Source organism: Terrapene carolina, unplaced genomic scaffold (genome assembly GCF_002925995.2).
Source record: "Terrapene carolina triunguis isolate 2854851 unplaced genomic scaffold, T_m_triunguis-2.0 Scaffold23, whole genome shotgun sequence".
NCBI lineage: Eukaryota > Metazoa > Chordata > Testudines > Emydidae > Terrapene > Terrapene triunguis.
Window position 1 is genome coordinate 22,937,368 of NW_020664374.1, and position 18,442 is coordinate 22,955,809.

An 18,442-nucleotide genomic window follows, 5' to 3' on the forward strand; every position below is an offset into this window, starting at 1 on the left:
AAGCAAGAGGAAAGGACAGACACAGATCAGCAATGCTTTGTAAATCCTTGACTTTTGCTTCATTACAGCTGTAAATACGATAGTTAATTGCATGGAGGCTTGACAACTTGCAGATGGGCTAACTGTAGAAGAGCTTATGTCAAGCTCTAAAATCTCTTCCACCTGGAATTGCTTAGTGTTGTGGGTGAGGTTTTAGCCAGATCGGATCAGAAAAACATGGATTTTAAATATTAACAGGAAAAAAATCCCTCACAAACTTACAATCATACAGCCATGTAGGGTGTTCCTTTACAATGAGAATTTCACTAACTTAATTTTAGCTATTTACAATCAACCTTTAGGATCTGAAAACTCAATTTCACGTGTGTGAAGATATGCAAAATGTTCCAGTTGACAATTGAATGTACAGTGTCTGATTTTAGTGGATGACATGGTATAAACCTTTAATATTATCCTTTGTACTTTTCAAAATTATTAAATGAGCCTGAAACAAAAAAGGTAGCTTAATGATGTACACTCTTGTAGCACATCTTCACATTTGATGCTTATAGGAATGATTCCAAGACTACGATCAATAGTCTTGAGAAGGATGTTGGTGTCCTTGATAAAAGTGATAAGCCTGTCTTTTTCAGAGGAATTGATTTTACTATAGATTTCACTAGTTTATTTTTATTCAACATCATTAGTTGAATGATAAAGTCTGAAACAAGTGATAAGTTCCCCAAATGACCTTTGTTTAAGAGAAGAGTGAAAAGACTGTACATCCTAGTGGAGAAGAGTCTTTAGGGATGGAGAAGCCAATTGTCATGGGGTAGGAGGAAGGAAGACCTCTGCCGGGGATTAAATTGAAGAAGGCTTTTACAATATTTTGTCTCTTTTTGCATTGCTAGCATATGTTTGCGTATATACCGTATACACACTCTCGTGTGATAACTTTATAGTGGTTTTGTGATTGTTTTCAACATTATTTTAATCCGCAGGGAAAGCTTATGGAACCCAGCTTGCAACAATGCAGTAAGAAAGAATGTGATGAGTCCCCTTTCAACTATATGATTCAAATGAACAACAAACTACTCTTGGATATTAGACGTTACTTAAAAAGCTACTATAATGTAAGTATCCAAAAAGTATTCTTTACTATGTTAAATTAATCATCAGTTCTCTAATGGGTACTCCGTTTTTCTTGGGGGTGACAGAGTATTCATTTTGTGCAATACTGGTTACTGTGCTTTATAATAGCTACAAAAAACTCCCCCTCCCCCCCATAACTAATGTGATTTTTATTCTCATTAAAATAGATTGATGGATGTTAAATGCCAATTTAAAATACTTCTCGTTTCTAAAATAAATTTTAACATTCCCCAGCCTAGAGGATATGATAGATAAGAACATCTTAAATTTTTGCATATAAGTTATTGGCCATGTTACATATAGAGTAGATCTTTGTATTTTAAGTTTATTTTTTGAAGAAAAGGTGACTGTAATGCATTGAGAAAAATCTATGAAGGTAGGGATTTGAGCATGCAAATACCAACTTTTCTTTTAAACTAAATCTGGTTCAAGATGCATTATTTAATGAACAGTCCATTAATTTGAGAAAAGAGGCCTTGTCCACTAATAATGTTCTGAAGGATGACAGAGATAACTTCTTACTAGCTCTGTGGGTTATGAAGGTTTCTTTCTGGCCACTTTGGTACAATTTTTTTTAATCAAACATGTTGAAACCAGACACAAGCATAAAGGTTTTGGCATTTTTGGCATTATACAGTCTCTTCCAAGCAGCATGAAGAAGGCTGTTTAATAGCAAAATGTTACTGTCTATTCTTGATATATCCATTTGTGGTTCAAAAATGTAAATAAAAGATATTGTATGGACTAAAGTGCTCCGTGGCTCTTATAAACTGGACACAACCACTTCTTAGGTATCAAAGTATTCAGATGTCATGGGACTAATTGAGTCACTTTTATAGTGTACAGACAAACTTAATATGAACTTAAGTATGACTCTCTATATACAATGAAAATGTGTATCTACTGAAATGAGTTCATTTTCTTTTTTAGTTGCAACATAAATCATAACTAGATCCTGGGTCAGGTTTATGGTGAGATGGGTTGGGAATGTTTTTGTGAAATGGTAAAGGATATTTGATTCATAACAGTCAATGTGGGAGCTTCAGATGCTCAGCGCTTCTGAAAATAAGGCCTTAGGTGTATAAAGCTGAGTAACCAAAATTACTCTGTTTTTGAAAATTTAGTCTTTTGAATGGCTTACCAAATTGATGGTTCCTTTGGTTGAATATTACAAAACGTTTGCAGGGAAGTACAGTAGTAATATTTTTTTCTAATAGCTCCAGTTTATGCTTATGTTCTAATAGCTCTCACTTGTGTACTGTTTTTTCTTCTGTATTAATTCTTAACACATTATTAAGTAAATGTTTCCATACTTATCACATTGCCAGTGGGGAAAAAAAACAACTCAATTCCTTTAAGAAATTCTTTAAAAAAAAAAAAAAAAAAATCTCAATTCCTTTATATTTTTTGTAGTATTTGACGGCCCTATTTTCAGAGAGCCAAACAGTTCTTTGCCATGTTTAAATTTAAATTTAGTCACTTAATTACAAGTGCGAATAAGTTGCTCCTTCATATGAAAGTTGAAGGCATTGGCAGCTGGTTTGAATAGGCAACACCATACCGAACATATGGGTTTGAGACCTCATATTTAACCTTCATTTAACCTTAACCTAGCAGAAGCTTCCTTTCAAAGTTCATCTATTTCCAAAATGGACATAATTGTAGTTACGTAATGAAATTTGTTTTATTAAGGCAATATATCAAGGCATGTAGCTTTAGTATAAAAGTTGCTTACCTGCTAAACTTTTCTAGATTTGATGCATTTAAATTATTATAATTATTTAACAAGTGCTAAGCTCATTTCGAGCACTTAATGTGCTAGAAAACATTACATGCACAGAATGTACAATACTGAGCACATTGAAAGAGACAAATTGCGTTCATGTTAAGGGGAAAGAGTTAGTATTGCACTATGCTCTGTCCATATCAATAACGTCTTGCTATAGGTTTGTTCCACATCATTATGGAATCAAGTTATAAATCAAAATGCAAAGTGCCATTGTTTGAATGCTGCCAAACGATTAGAAAGGTTCATTACATTCTAACTTTTTAAATATCCTTTTCCATGGTCCATAGAAATTGTGATTGAACATAACTAATGAGCTCCTTCATGTGGAAGTTATAGCAGTGTAACAGGGAGTTCCCTGAACTTTTTGATACATTTTAATAGGAATATATTGAGAATTGAGCTTTAGACCAGTTGATCAAATTATTTGTACAGCATTTTGAAGGTAAAAAAGCTGTGTAAATGCCAAGTATCATTATTAGTCTCCAGAAGATTGAGATTACTGTGCTGCCAGAGCTTATTTCCAAATAGAATAGTATTTGTAGTTTGTAAAAAGGAGATTTCTTTGAGTTGGACAGGAAACCTTTATTGTATCCCAGTAATAATTAGAGAGGCAGGTGCTCTGTGAGCTTCATTTTATCTCTTTTATCCAGTATTTCTAATAGCTGTGTAACAGTTGGAGTTGAAAATTTTCAAATGAGATGTTTGGGCTAAGGGAAATATATAATCTTATAAACTATAATGACATACATTCTGAGCAAAACTTTGGATGAAACTTTGAGACTTGGGTGTAGCAGATTGTTGTTGGAATGGCTGCGCCCTTCAGCTGTGGAGGAAGAGAGGTAAAAATTTAATATAGAAAAACAAATTTTTAGTTCACACTTGTATGGCAGATATTACCATTGTTTCTATAGGGATAAAATTGTACCTAAAACAGAAATGTATCTATATGAAAATGTAAAGGCTTTGTTTTAACCTTGAAAATATAGTAAACTACATTTTATGAAGGTAACAGTGCCTAGGTTCTGATGATTTCTTAACGCCTGTTCCAAAGCCCATTTAAATCAATGGGAGTCTTTCCATTGAGTTCAGTGGGCTTTGAATCAGGCCCTTAAGGATTTCAGACCACTCCTCCTTCATTCCTTATTCTGTTTAAGTGCCTTAAAAAGTCCAGCCTTGTAAATTTATCGTGAAAATTTATCAGCTTAGGTATAAAATCTGTTTGTCATGGTGCTGATAAAAATCGAACGATATTTTACTTGTAAAAGACAAAACAAAAGGAACCCCAAATACACACACCATGCAAGTGGGCAAGTAGAACTGTGCAAGCTTGCTATAATTCCTACTGTTTTAACACATGCATTCACCTTTTTGTAAAATACATTTCTTTGTTGCTAAAACCAGCCTGGTTCCATTTGAACACTGAAATATTGTTTAGCTACCACAAACAGCATTTAGCATTATTTCAGTAGTTAATTCCTTAATATTAAATAACATACACCAGCCTTGATCTTAATTATTCATTTGTAACTGCAAATATATTAAGCCAAGATGACATCCAAAGATTTTAGTTTCTTTCCAGAGCTGCATTATTCTTTTGAAAGATTGATCTCAGTTTTTTAAATTCTGCTGCAGAAAAGCAAATAGAGAGAGAGAAATAGCTAATCTAAATTGGGAAATGAAGAGGGCTTTTTTAAGCATGAAAATTTCATCATCTTGTCAGCTGGCAGAATGCCTGCTGTGTGGATTCACAAAGGCTAAGAATTACACTTTCATGAAATTTTCCTCACTAACTGCCCTGGTTAATTTGAAAGATAACCCACTGTTTTAATTCATTCCTCAATTGGGCGGTGCAGGTTTTATTTTTGATCTGACAAAGCATTTGTGTTAATCGTTTTGGCCCTCTACTAGACACTCTTGGGATTGTGCTTTTACAATAAACGTGTCTGTGATAGCTCTTTAGTCTATTATACTTACAATAGATCCATAGAACTGGTAATTAATTCTGTACTGCTTTGGAAAAGGGAAGAATAGGTGTAGCTCTGTCAAGTGCTGCTGGGAAGTTTGTTTAGCTGCTTCATTTTTGAAGTGTTACCCTCAGCCATCAATGAAACATCCATGCTGGAGAGAGGCTAGGACCGAAATCCATGACCATAAATGAGTAAACAAACCCAACTTTTACCTTGAAGAGTGGAGTCACTTAATTTATGGTATTTGCATCTAATTCTTATGTTGAAAAAGTATAACAGAAACTTCCCGTTTAAATATTTGTCTATAATGTGGACACACATTATAGAAAGACTTTGGGGAATAAAGGTTAGCTATTCTATTGCACATCCCAATCCATAGCCATAAGAAAATTGCAGAATCTAATACTTAGCACCCCTAAATACGTTCCTCATATTTCCTTTGGTTATTAAGAGAAGAAATGGATTACCAATTTAATATCCACAAATTGAAGCTAAAAACAGAGTACATTACACGTGCGATCTGACTGATAGCAAAGTTCACCTTGCATTGAGTGGGTTGTTGATGAAGAACTATTATCACACAATCACAATGTTCTTTTACCTGTTCATTTAATGTACACCTGTGGTGCATCAGCAGCTTGTTTGTAGTTAAGGGATACACTTCAATATAAGGAAGTCTCAAGTTTATTTGCTGTTAGTTCACAGTTACTAACACTGTAAAACCTGACTTATGCATCTTTGTTTCATGTACAGTATTTATTAAAAAAAATGCAACTAGCCTTAAAATAAGGTGTAACAAAATGCCTTTATTTCATGGCCCTTGTCCACTGAGCCACTGTACCCCACCGATGGAAGTGAGTTTGAAGGCTATTGAACACTGCTAAATAACTTTGTGCTGTTCTGCTGTGAAAATTCAGTGTTCAATAGCCCTCAAAATTTCTCATTTCTTACCTGTGGTGGGGTGGTCTGCTGCTGGCACATTAGGTCTCAGTATAAAGCACATAGGTCCCTACTTGAAGCTCTCTTGAATTATTTTAGTTTTTGTGTATATCTTGGTTTTTGCATTAATATTTAGCACATTTAGAAAGGTGAACTTTTTAAAACCAAACGCCATTATAAGAAGTTATAAAAAAGCATGTAAATATTGAGATTTCAATACATATCCACATAACAGTACAAAGATAACAGGTCTGGTTCTGAACCTGTTTATCTCCCACACTGCAATCAAATGCATTGCCAACAAGCTACAGGTGGACACCACATGAACAGGTAAACTTATGATTGTAAGGAATGTGATGACTGTTCTGTAATCATGTTCTCCCAAGATAAATCTGTTGTAAGTTTTTTGGTACTAGTAACTTTAGGGTGTTTAAGCATTTGGAGATATCCTATCTCCTAGAACTGGAAGGGACCTTGAAAGGTCATCGAGTCCAGCCCCCTGCCTTCACTAGCAGGACCAAGTACTGATTTTGCCCCAGATCCCTAAGTGGCCCCCTCAAGGATTGAACTCACAACCCTGGGTTTAGCAGGCCAATGCTCAAACCACTGGAGGTCATGATAACTATGACAAAGTGGTGCAGGTGCTATAAGAGAAGACAATCATAGTCTCATTCTAGACTTGACTGTTTCCAAGGCAATTTCAATAGCCAACCCGGAACCGCTACTGGAATTCAGATTTTCATATTCATGTAATTCTCTTTTTTAGCAGTAATTGTTGAAATATGTATTTACATCTGTCTAGGCTTAGGCTTTTTGCTATACGCCATTCAAATTTTTAATGTAATTTTGGATAGAAAAGGACCTCTAATGTGTAAAACACTTGAGATATGACATGGAATATGAGTCCAGTAATTACTTAAATTTGGGTATGTCTAAAATTTATGAAACACAGTTGCCAATTCTAACTGTAATTTTGATATACTTGCACCTCTGATTCAAAGCAAATAATGCTCTTTACAGTGAATTATCAAACAATCATATACATCTATGCTACTAATTGAAGCTCTTACTTTTGGAGGCCATTTTAACCATCTTCCTGGAAGATCATCCAAAATGTAGTCCATTGACCTTGAACTTCTTACCTTGCATATGTGAGAAGAACCAAAAAGTCTCTACAGTAGAAGAGGTCACACTTCCACCTGACGTGACTTCCCTTCCCACCTTGCCTTGCTCAGTGTCCTGCTTCCATAGAGGCAACAGGCAGCTGGAGACTCTTGTCCTCAGAATGACATTTTTGTCAATATTTGTTGTCTTTACCAAAATGTTTTCTTACAAGTTACTGGCAGTATAGAATCCTTTGGTTTGACACTACTTTTAGAAAGCTATGGGATGTTTTTGAAAGTTGGTATTGGTATTGGAGAGATTGAGGGTCTGTCTTAGTATGCATGGTCTCTTTTCAGCCACAGCTGCCAAAATAGCAGATAAGTCTCTTAATACCGTTGGTAAGGCCTCCTCACTGCCAGACCTAGTGTTCCTTCCTCAAAGGCCTCAGGAGGTGAAGGAACATACAATAACATTAACGGCTAATACAGCTCCTGCACAGGGAAAACAGTCTAACCTTCACATTCCTGAACAAGATAAGAAGCCACCTATAGCTGTTACTATCATCAGAAACATAAGTGTCTGTACCTGAGGTTTACTGGCATTAATCAAGAATCAGTCCTCAATCAGAGGCATTAATTCCCAAAAAGATGTTTATAGTTTTTACCAGCTTTTTTTTGTGGGAGGGGGGAAAGAAACAGGTATTTTGTACCAAGAATCCTTTTCCTTGAACATTTTGGTTTATTCCTCTTTTAGTGTCCCCTTGCTTCAAGAAATGTTTCCATTTCAGTGAATCCTTGGAAGTCTCTAGACAGTAGAAAAAAGCAGCTAATGGAAACAAAAAAGTCTCTATCATCCAAGTATTCCACAATTCATCATTTCCTGGAGAAGAAGAAAGGGATTAAATAATGCAGATTAGCATTCTAATTTGTAAAGTTTCCACTGCTCTCTGTTCCTTCTAAGAGTCCAGAAAATGTATTAGCCCAAACTTCATTGGACATATCTTCCTCTAATTCTTTCCTTTTCTCAAAAGAAAAAAGGGGAAAAATCAGATATAAAGATATATTATCTTATCTATTTATCCAAGAAGGAAAGTGAAATATCTTCTTCACAATTATAAGAATCAGTCAAAGAAACCACAGATACATTGGTTTTTCCTGCTTTTAGAAAAATACAGTAGCATCTTTGAATCTTCAGAGGAAGGAAGCAGAACCCTCAAACAAAACATTTTTTCCCCCTCCCCTCTTTCTTAATCTGTCCCAGAAACTATTGATTTCTGGAATAGATTCAACATAAGATGTCCCTTGCAAAATAGAGACACTGTCTTAACAGTTGACAAAATTATGTAAAATTTAGTGAAGCTGAAATATGCTAAAGTAAAGTTCACACACCTGTCAAAGTAGTCTTTTTGTTAGCAAAAGACAGTAATTCCTTCTGATGGTGGCCTTTTTCCTGAGGATCCTTGGTGCAGAATGATTTGTTGTTTCCTTAGGGAGGAGGTTCTTGGAGTTCTCTGCTGCATCTATCCTACTTTTATGTCTTTTACATGTTCTGTTTTTGTTATATCTGTGCTGTATGCAGATCTATTTACATTTTATGGTAAAAGTTAAAACTGTCCACCAAGAAAATATCTCTGGTCACTTATTACTGACACCTTCCTAAATGCTATAATTTTCAACAAGATACTTTTCCTCTAATGAAATGACCAGCATGTGCCTGTGGAGAGGCAATTGCCATATCAGATGGATCTCAGCAGCTGCAAGGTTTGCAGTGGTTCAGTGAGGCCCTCAAAAATGAGGTAGCAGAAAATGCAAGAAAAGAAAAGCATATTATTAAATTAAAGAGTTCCTTTTGTCAATTTAATTCTGGACAGTTTAGAAGAACACCACTTTATCGGTACAACAAATACAGATTTTGGTCCAAACCACTTAGGGAAAGTAGAGGTTAAGGACCAAGCAAACACGGAGCAAACAGACCAATTGCATGACTCCAAACACTAAATGCACCTCCTGAGAAGGCAGTATTCTTGACCCAATCTCAGAAAATGAGCTGTCACAGTAGCGTCCAGGGGCTATGTAGTAATGTTTACCAAAATTCCTTCTCTATCCTTTGTACCATCTTCGGTGATCAGGAACCTGGAACAGGTAGCCCTTATGGTGCAGGCAATTCATAAACTCCTGTCCGTTGGTGCAGCAAAGGCAGCCACTGCTGAGTTACACACTTCTCAGGCATTACACATATTTGTTCTGAAATGGCCCATTGAGATCAAATCACTGCTGGGCTTCAAATGCCTCAGCAGGTCCATAGGGAAGCCTTCCTTTAGGAGGGAGACATTGCTCTGAATTTTAGCAGTCATGGACTTAAAGAATTTTGAGACATTATTTCAACTTAACCAGTTCCTTTCTTCGTGCCTTTGTTTGCTTCTTTTACAATAGGTTTTCTTCACTCTGTTTTCAGGGCTATCACTCTACCTAACACTGCCAAGGCAGAATTCTATCTTTTGACATCACTGAATATGTAAATCAGGTCCTTTTACTAGTGACTGTAGGGCATCTATCTTTTTCCATATGTGAATGACATTCTGATAAAGGTCCAGACAAGAGAAGAGGTAAATATAAACATCCAGGTAGTCATGGAAACCCTACAGTCCCATAGATTTGTTTAAATTTAGGGAAAACAAGTCTAATACCCAGTATAGTTTTAGATCATCCAGGAGTAAACAAAAGAGATACTCTTCAAGCAAGAGTATTCCTATCTGAAGAAAGGAGCAGGGAAGCTGTACTCTGATATACATCCACTATTGAGCAGTAAGCATCCAGCTGCAAGCCTCTCTTCCATGGGTTCTGGGCATAATACTGTCCTTGATAGTTACTGCAGTTGGGAATGTTTCAAGAATGACCTCTCCATTTGTGTAATTGTGTTTTGCACAGAAATTGAGATCACAATCAAAAAGAAACCTCACAATCTTCCCCTGTCCCACAAAGTGACAACATTTTTTGTTTGGTGGACGTACTCAAATTAGATCATAAGAGAGTCTCCTTAAGAAGAGATGTGCAGTGATGCAGGATCGAGTAAACCTAGACCATCCCTGATAGGTGTTTGTCTAACCTGTTTTTAAACACCGCCGATGATTGGGATTCCACAACCTCCATTGGAAGCCTACGCCAGAGCTTAACTATGCTTATAGTTAGAAAGTCTTTCCTAATATCTAACCTAAATCTTCCTCACTGCATATTAAGCCCCTTGCTTCTTATCCTACCTTCAGTGGATATGAAGAATAATTGATCACAGTCCTTTTTATAACAGCCTTTATCATGTTTGGAGACAGTTATCAGGTTCCACTCTGTTGTCTTTTCTGAAAACTAAACATGCACAGTTTTTTCAATTTTTCCTCATAGATAGGTTTTCTAAACTGATTATCATTCCTGTTACTCTCCCCTGCACTCCCTCCAATTTCTCCACATCTTTCCTAAAGTGTGGTGCCCACAATTGGATACAGTAGTTCAGTTGAGGCATCACCATGCTAAATAGAATGGGACAATTACTTCCCATGTCTTGACACTCCAGTTAATACACACCAGAACATTAGCCTTTTTTACAACTACATCACACTGTTGACTCATTCAATTTGTTATCTGCTAGTGTACCCCAGATCCTTTTCAGCAGTACTACCACTTGGCCGATTATTCCCCATTTTGTAGTTGGGCACTGATTTTTCCTTCCTAAATGAAGTACTTTGCACTTGTCTTTAGTGAAATTCATCTTGTTAAATTGAGACCAATTTTCCAATTTTTCATGGTGGTTTTGAATTCTAATCCTGCTCTCCGAAGTGCTTGCAACCCCTCCCAACTTTATATCATCTGCATATTTTATAAGCATACCCTCCACTCCATTATCCATGTTATTAATGAAAATAATGAATAGCACTGACCCCTGTGGAACTCCACTAGATACATCCTCCCAGTTTGTCAGTGAAGCATTGATGATTACTCTTTAAAGTACAGTCTTTCAACCAGTTTTGCACCCCCTTATAGTAATTTCATCTAGACCATGTCTGTAGTTTGCTTATGAGACTGTCATGTGGGACTCAACTCAAAATATATCACATCTGTTGCTTCCCCGTATCCACTAGGACAATAACAATATCAAAGAAGGAAATTAGGTAGGTTTGGCATAATCTTTTTTTTTTCTTGACAAATCCATGCTGGTTATTCCTTATAAGCCTGTGTTCCTCTGGGTGATTCCAAATTGGTTGTTAATTTGTTCCAGTATCTTTCCAGGTATCAAAATTGGGCTGTGAGTGATCTATAATTCTCTGGGTGCTATTGGTTCCTCCTTTTTAAAGACAGGAACCATGTTTGCTCTTCTCCAGTCCTCTGGGACCTCACCTATCTACCTGGAATTACTGAAGATAATTGCTAACTGTTCCAAGATTGCTGCAACTAGTTCCTTAAGTACTCTAGGATAAATTTAATCAGGCCATGCTGCTTTGAATACAGCTAACTTATCTAAATAGCCTTTAACCTGTTCTTTCCCTGTTTTGGCTTGTGTTCCTCCCTCCTTATTATCAATATTAATTGCATAGAATATCTGGTCACCATTTACCATTTTAGTGAGGACTGAAGCAAAATAGGCATTAAACTCCTCAACCTTCTGGATGTCATCAGTTATTAGTTCTCCTTCCCTGCTAAGTAGAAGACCTACTCTTTGCTTCATCTTTCTCTTGTTTCTTATAGCCTTTTATGTCCCTTGCTAGGTGTAACTCATTTTGTGCCTTAGCCTTTCTGATTTTGTCTCCACATGCTTGTGCTGTTGTTTTGTATTCCTCCTTGTGCAATTCGTCCATGTTTCCACTTTTTGTAGGATTCCTTTTTGATTTTCAGGTCATTAAAGGGCTCCTGATGGAGCCATATTGGCTTCTTATTGTTCTTCCTATCTTTCCTTCACGTTAGGATAGTTTGCTGTTGTGCCTTTAATATTATCTCTTTGAGAAACTGTCAGCTCTCCTAAACTTTTTTCCCTTAGATTTTCTTCCCATTGGACCTTACCTACCAGTTCTCTGAGTTTGCTAAAGTCTACTTTTATTTAAATCACTTGTAATTATTCTGCTGCTGCTCTCATGTCCCTGTTACAACCAGATCTTATGTTTTGGATATTTCTCCTATTTCTTCTAGAAATGTCACATCTTCCTTCTCTTCCTGATTTGATGGCCTATAGTAGACTTTACCATGACATCACTCCTATTTTTTCCCTCCATTTTATCTTTACCCAGAGACTTTTAACTGGTTTGCCTCTCACCTCCTTCTGGAACTTGGAACAATTGTATATATTCTCGATGTATAATGCAACACCCTTCTCCCTTTATTTTCCTGCCTGTCCTTCCTGAAAAAGCTTATACCCCTCTATACCAATATTCCAGTCATGAGATGTAGCCACAAAGTCTCTGTGATGCCAGTTAGAACATAAAATAAATTATGACTTAATACTTCCAGTTCTTCCTGTTTAATCCCCCTACTCCTTGCATTTGTGTATAGACAACTAAGATGTTGAGCAGAATCCCCCACTGATTTTCCTCTTGTTGCTTCTATGACCCTGTTGTAATTTTCCAAGTCCCCCCACAACATCTAGCTCTCTGTTAAAGTCACCTTTTGAAAGACTATGGTAATGCCAAAGCAGATTGGCTAAGAAGAAGAAAGGTTAATAAGGATGAATGGCATCTTCATTCTGCAATCTTCCAAAAATAGTAAAAAGGTAAATGTAATATTCTCGTCTGTGTCTTTTTCCTGAGACCGAGAATATTTCAAAAGATTGAATCTAACAAGCTGAGAATAATTTTGGAGGATTATTGAGGAGAATTATTAGTCCAGGAAATCCTGGTACTTCTTGGTAGTAGATTGTGTCTGCCTCTTCCCCTGCGACTCCATTCAGATCTTCTGTCTCAGGGCCTGGAGCTTCACCCCAGTCCCTTGACAGCTTGAGTTTTTGAAAAGAATGCACAAAAAGATTGAAGAAGGTGAATCCAACTACATCTTGCAGCCTTTTAGGAAACCATAAACCACCATTTCATATTCTAGGGTCTAAGAAGGTTTTGATACTAGTGCTGACTAAAACACATAGATCCACTGAAATGTAATGTTCCTTGTGTTTTACATTGTCTTCAGGATGATATAAACTTTAATCTGTTAGTTGTCTTCACCTGTTGCTATTTGGAAAAAAAATTGATCCTTATCAGAATTCTAGATTTATTTTGGTTCCCACTATGACCAAATTCATCTGAACAGCCAAACTGTTAAATTTTCCAAAAATACCTACGTTTCCTGCATGGAGAGTAAATCTAGTTTTGAAAATCTGAGAAGCCCTAAAGCATCTTTTTTAACAAAACCACTTTCTTTGTAGCAATAACATCTGCAAAGAGCGTCAAACATCAAAGCTTTATCCACGGAAGGCTAGTGTTGTATGATTCATTAGGATAATAAATATTTTGTACAGCACCTGAATTTATTCCTGAAAAGAATGGTCAGTTTATAATCACAAGCGATTATTCTACCTTTTTTCTGTCCTAATCCACAGCAACCCAGAGAAAAACATTGATTTCATTTTGATTTTTGCAGAGCAATTCAATTTTTTAAAACAAGATTGGAAAACAATTAAAGAATGAGTAGTTCAGAATTGAAAAACAAGGAATATTGAACTCTTGGATGGAATCACCCATTTATTCCACCCAGTCAGTAGTGGCCTCCTGGGAGGAAAATGCATCAACAGAAAAGACTTGCAGCACAGTGATATGGTTGACCCTGTTCACCTTGGTGCAGCATTACAAAATAGATAGGCATTCTTCCTCTAATGATTTATTTGGGAGAATGGCCCTGAAAGCTTCAGAAGATGAAGTTTAAATTTAGATAAGAGAGCAACAAAATCTTTTCCCATAATCTGTTTAATTGGGCATTTCTTTTCCCTCCCTGTGCTCTTAATTTGCACTGCTAGTCACACCCCAGCTGTGAAGATTAATAGACATGCACTTGTCCAAGAAAGAAAACTTTGTCATATTTGATTTTATTTCACTGATGAAAATGTGAACAGTAAGCTCATCCCTCCCCTTTTTGGTTTGATGGAAAATTTAATAGCAGAATCCTCAGTTTGGATTATGTGTATTTTTATTCAGGAAAAAAAAGTATAAATTTTCATACATCATGGATACGTCCTTTAGCTCACTTCCCTCATCTGCATGATTTTGAAACATTATAGTTACAAGTTGATATCATTTCCGTATTTTAACATTTTACATTTTGAAGAAATTCTTGGCTTTGGAAGAGGTGTCTGAAAGCACAAGGTAGGAAGTGGAGTCAAGTGGAAATGTTTCCTCATCAACTCTGCAGTCTGCCTCTGTTCCTCTGAGAGCAAGGCAACCCAGCTGTGAGGCTTACTGGCCATACTCTTATCAGAGAGAGAGAGAGAAAATTATCAAGGAAGACAAAATTTCCCCTCTCTCAATTCTATCCTTACGTAAATTCAGCCTTCTGAGTTCCCATACGTGAGAGTGTAACTTAATTTCCAAATTACATGATGAAAGCACATCTGTCCCAAAATTAATACCTCTTGAGAATATCATAATTGTATATACTGAAAATAATTAGTATCTGTAATTTGCAAGTCATAAATGTCTAATTTTTAGCGAAGTTGTTTGTTTCCATTTAAGATAAATTCCCAATTTAAGATCCAAGGCAACATTCAAATGTACCTCACAGAGGCCAAAATTGTTCTTTCCTTCTTTTCTTTGTAAATGCTGCAAAGAAACATAGTGATTTATGTTGTATTCTATTGTAGAGAGAACATCCCAACTTTAAAAAATATTCTGTTCATTGGATAGTACCTAACCAGTTTTTTTCCTCACATTGAGGCAACTGATGTCAAATTTCTAATAAAACTAGAAACCACCAAACTACCTAGTCTGATTACCAGCTGTAAAATATGAAGATGAATTCTTGTTGTGCTTTTTATCCAAGACAATGAAGATTATCAGTTGCCACTTCTTATGAAACATTAGATTCTTTACCTCCATCTGCACAAACAGAGTGGTGGTTAAACACTTCCACTTCATTCATTGCAATTCCAAGCAAAATCACCCACTCACTCACTCACTCACTCACTTTCTCTCTCTATCGTCTCCCTTAGGGACTCTCAATTTCCAGGGCTTCACCCCTGAATGGAGCCATGTACCAAATTCCTTCTCTCCATTTGTTCCTTCTCCATCATAATGGAGCAGTACAAGTGAAGTAAGCTTGAAGTCCCTCTGCAAGGACACCCTCTCAGGATCACCAAAGAAAGTTGCATTATTCTTGCACTCAGCCTTTTGACCCTGGCTTTCCTTAGGGGAAGGAGATCAGAGTCTGGAGGCTTATTGGGGCCCTTTGCATCAGAGGCACTCCATCATCAGAAACACCCATGGAAACACCTCTGCAAGAGCAGGTCAGTCCTCTTCAGGTCTTAGGACTCATTGTTATCTGATAAGGATTTGCCAAGGGTAAATCCAAAACTTGCCCCCTTCCACTCTGTCTAATCCACTTGTAATGGACTCCCTGAGCTAGCATTAAGAATCAGGGCAGCTAACTAGATATCCAGGTGTTGCTCAAAATGAAGCCCTGAGCAGCATGTAACGATTCAAGCTTAATAAGATGATAGCTGAAAACATGGACAAGCCAAAATGTTTACTACCAATGAGTGAAGTTCAGGAAAGAATAGAAGCCCCTCATCCAAGGGCAGAAGCTCTTTTCATTCCTACCCACATCAGATGTATTGGAAAAGGGACCCTCATTTTTCTAGGGTAAGACATGGATGTGGAACATGAGAAGGAAGCCAAGATCATGCAATAGTCTAATCTTTCATTCTAGTTCATTTGTATAACTGCAAGAGAGTTCTCCAGAAATAGACTTGAGGACAGGATATCCTATTCTCAGACACCTGATTCCAGCTGACTTCGGACACATTGGTACAGGAAGGACTGTATCATGATTTCTCCGGAGCTCCAGACTTCTCTTCCACCTCCTTCATCCTCTTCCTCAATTGTGAAAGTTGATGAGAAACTTCAAACCATCTGGAAAGCATCAAGCACCACCTAGAGTCAGCAGCCATTAGAAACCTATCTTTCAATAGGAAAGGTCTTCAGAACTTTCTTCCATTTCTTTATAGAAAGAAACCGAGGAGGGGAGGGATTCAGGTCATCCCTCAAGAAACTGAACAGGCTGATGAAAAAGATGAAATTCAGAATGGATCTTGTTCCCACTAACTCCAATTTCTCTGGGAGATAACCTAATTCTGTTAGATCTAGCAGAAGTTTATTAGCATATTCCAATTATTCCCTGATACAAAAATCATTGTCAATGAAATGTTCCCTTTTGAGTCCCCCAGGATGCTTCAGTAGCCTGGCTAAAGAGTCATTTATACCTTTTATTAGATGAGATGATTATGAGAACATTGCTGCTAGAGACATTACAGGAAGTGGTGTTGCAGATCCTCTCCATGCTTCAAGCATGGTAACGCAATCCTATCTTCACTACCTGGCAGCTGCCCACAGTATTATAGGGTCTCACAATCCTTCATTTGACTGATGGCATCTAATTCTCTGCATAAAGATGAGCTTTCTATTTGTAATCAAGTTGGCAAGGATAGTCTATGAAATGTCAACTCTTGGAGGCTGTCAATCATATTGCATCTTCCATGAGAATGAGATGTTTCATGTTCCAGGGTCTTTCATAACCATGATTAACTCTTCCATGCAAACATCACAGGAAATACTTTTTTTCTTTTCTTTTCTTTTTTTTTTTTTTGTCCAAAACCTTAACACCTGAAGGAAAAAAGCATTGCATGTGCTAGATGTGGTGAAAATCCAGGTTAAAGTCAACTAGTTCAGAAAAACAGCTTGGTTTCCTTTCACCTAAATGCTTGTGACTGAAAGTATCTAAATCCTCCTTAGTTAGGTGGATGAAACGCTTATACCATTAAAGCCTATTTAGTCACAGATAACATTTCCAGAAGGAATTGACACCCTCTCATCATAATCTATGGCAGGCTTCTGGGCAGAAGGGGCATCAACAACCAGAGAGGAAGTTTATGAAGTGTTAATGACTGCACTATTAAGCGCTACAGTTTTCACCATAGGCACTGACTTTTTTATGTTTCCCTGGGGTGTTCCGCCTCAAGGCTCTGCCCCCACTCCACCCCTTCCCTTCTGGCCCCGTCCTCATTCCACCTCTTCCTGCCCTCCCTGTACCCCCTTCCCTGAGGCCCCGCCCTTGCTCTGCCTCTTCCTGTCACCTCTCCCCCCTCCCCATCCCAAGGCCCCACCCTCACTCTGCCTCTTCCCGCTCCAACCCCTCCCTGGAGCCCGCTGCTCTCTGCCCTCCCCCGGCCGTCAAACAGCTGATCGGCAGCCCCCACAAACAGATTATCAGTGATGCCTCCAAACAACTGTAGCTGGTGGGTGCTGAGCACCCACTGTTTTTTTTCCATGGGTGCTTGAGCCCCAAAGCACCCACGGTGTTGGCACCTATGGTTTTCACCTTGATTCCTCAGCAGAAACATTCTTTGTTGGGAAGGTGATCCAAGTGGTACTCCTAAAATAGAGTAATGTTAATGTATGGATGGAAAAGGATAATGCTTCATTCCGTCTTGTCTTTAGCTCATTGTCAACAGAGCAACACTTATTTACATACAGCTAAGGATCTGGCCTTTGATGTTAATAGACCTCTGTGTTCTTCTCTGAAATATATGGAACCCCAAGAGGAAAGCTAATTCCCTTTTTGGGGCATATCATGTCTGCTTCAGAGGAAAGAAACACAAAAGTTCCATTGCATTACAGAGGCCAATAAATCTCCAAAAACAATACAAGTTCATGTACTAGATTTGCCTTGACATCTTGGGCCGAAAGTCATCAGCTTCTGTGGAAGAAATCTGTGAATCAGCCATCTGGATGAACTAGCTTGTCATGTGTTCATCAGTACACTTACAAGCTGGGACTGAGCCCTTGTGATGCAGCCTTGAGGCAGGAATATATTTCATGCCTGGTACCCTTAACCTTTCAAAATTCACTTGATTTTCCTTATATTCCTAGATAATTTCCTTCCTTCTTACCTTTATTATTCTATTTTTCCCCATGTTTGATGATTGGCAAACCTAGATTAGAGTTTCCTGTATTTATCAATTTCTTTCCTTAGAGAAGGTATCTGATCCAGCCCCACTTACTGCTGTAGTTCAACACTGGTTGTTTTGTAATTTCCTTTTCTGAAAGCAAAATTGTATCAGTCCTGTGCTGTAGTTAATTATTGTCAGACATTTAATATCGTGTAATATTAACTTTATCCTAATATTGAAATACCATTATTATCTTCACAATTTACAGGTTTGGAAGAACTTTTTCTTAGCAGGAAGTAATAGGAGGGTCCTTCCACCCTGTTTCAGTTTTGTCAGCTTTAGCTGTCTCCAGCACTACAAAGTGAGAGAACCCTACCCATCAGTCAGT

General features: G+C 37.5%; 1 protein-coding gene across 1 annotated transcript in view; it reads left to right on the forward strand.

Annotated features, from left to right (window-relative positions):
* The window catches only part of LOC113406259 (DNA polymerase alpha catalytic subunit-like), a 350,159-nt gene that overhangs the window by 193,087 nt on the left and 138,630 nt on the right, over positions 1-18,442 (forward strand). The window contains exon 34 of the mRNA XM_026649907.1: positions 981-1,112. Within this exon, the coding sequence (XP_026505692.1) occupies positions 981-1,112 (132 nt within the window). The remainder of the gene's footprint in view (positions 1-980; positions 1,113-18,442) is intronic.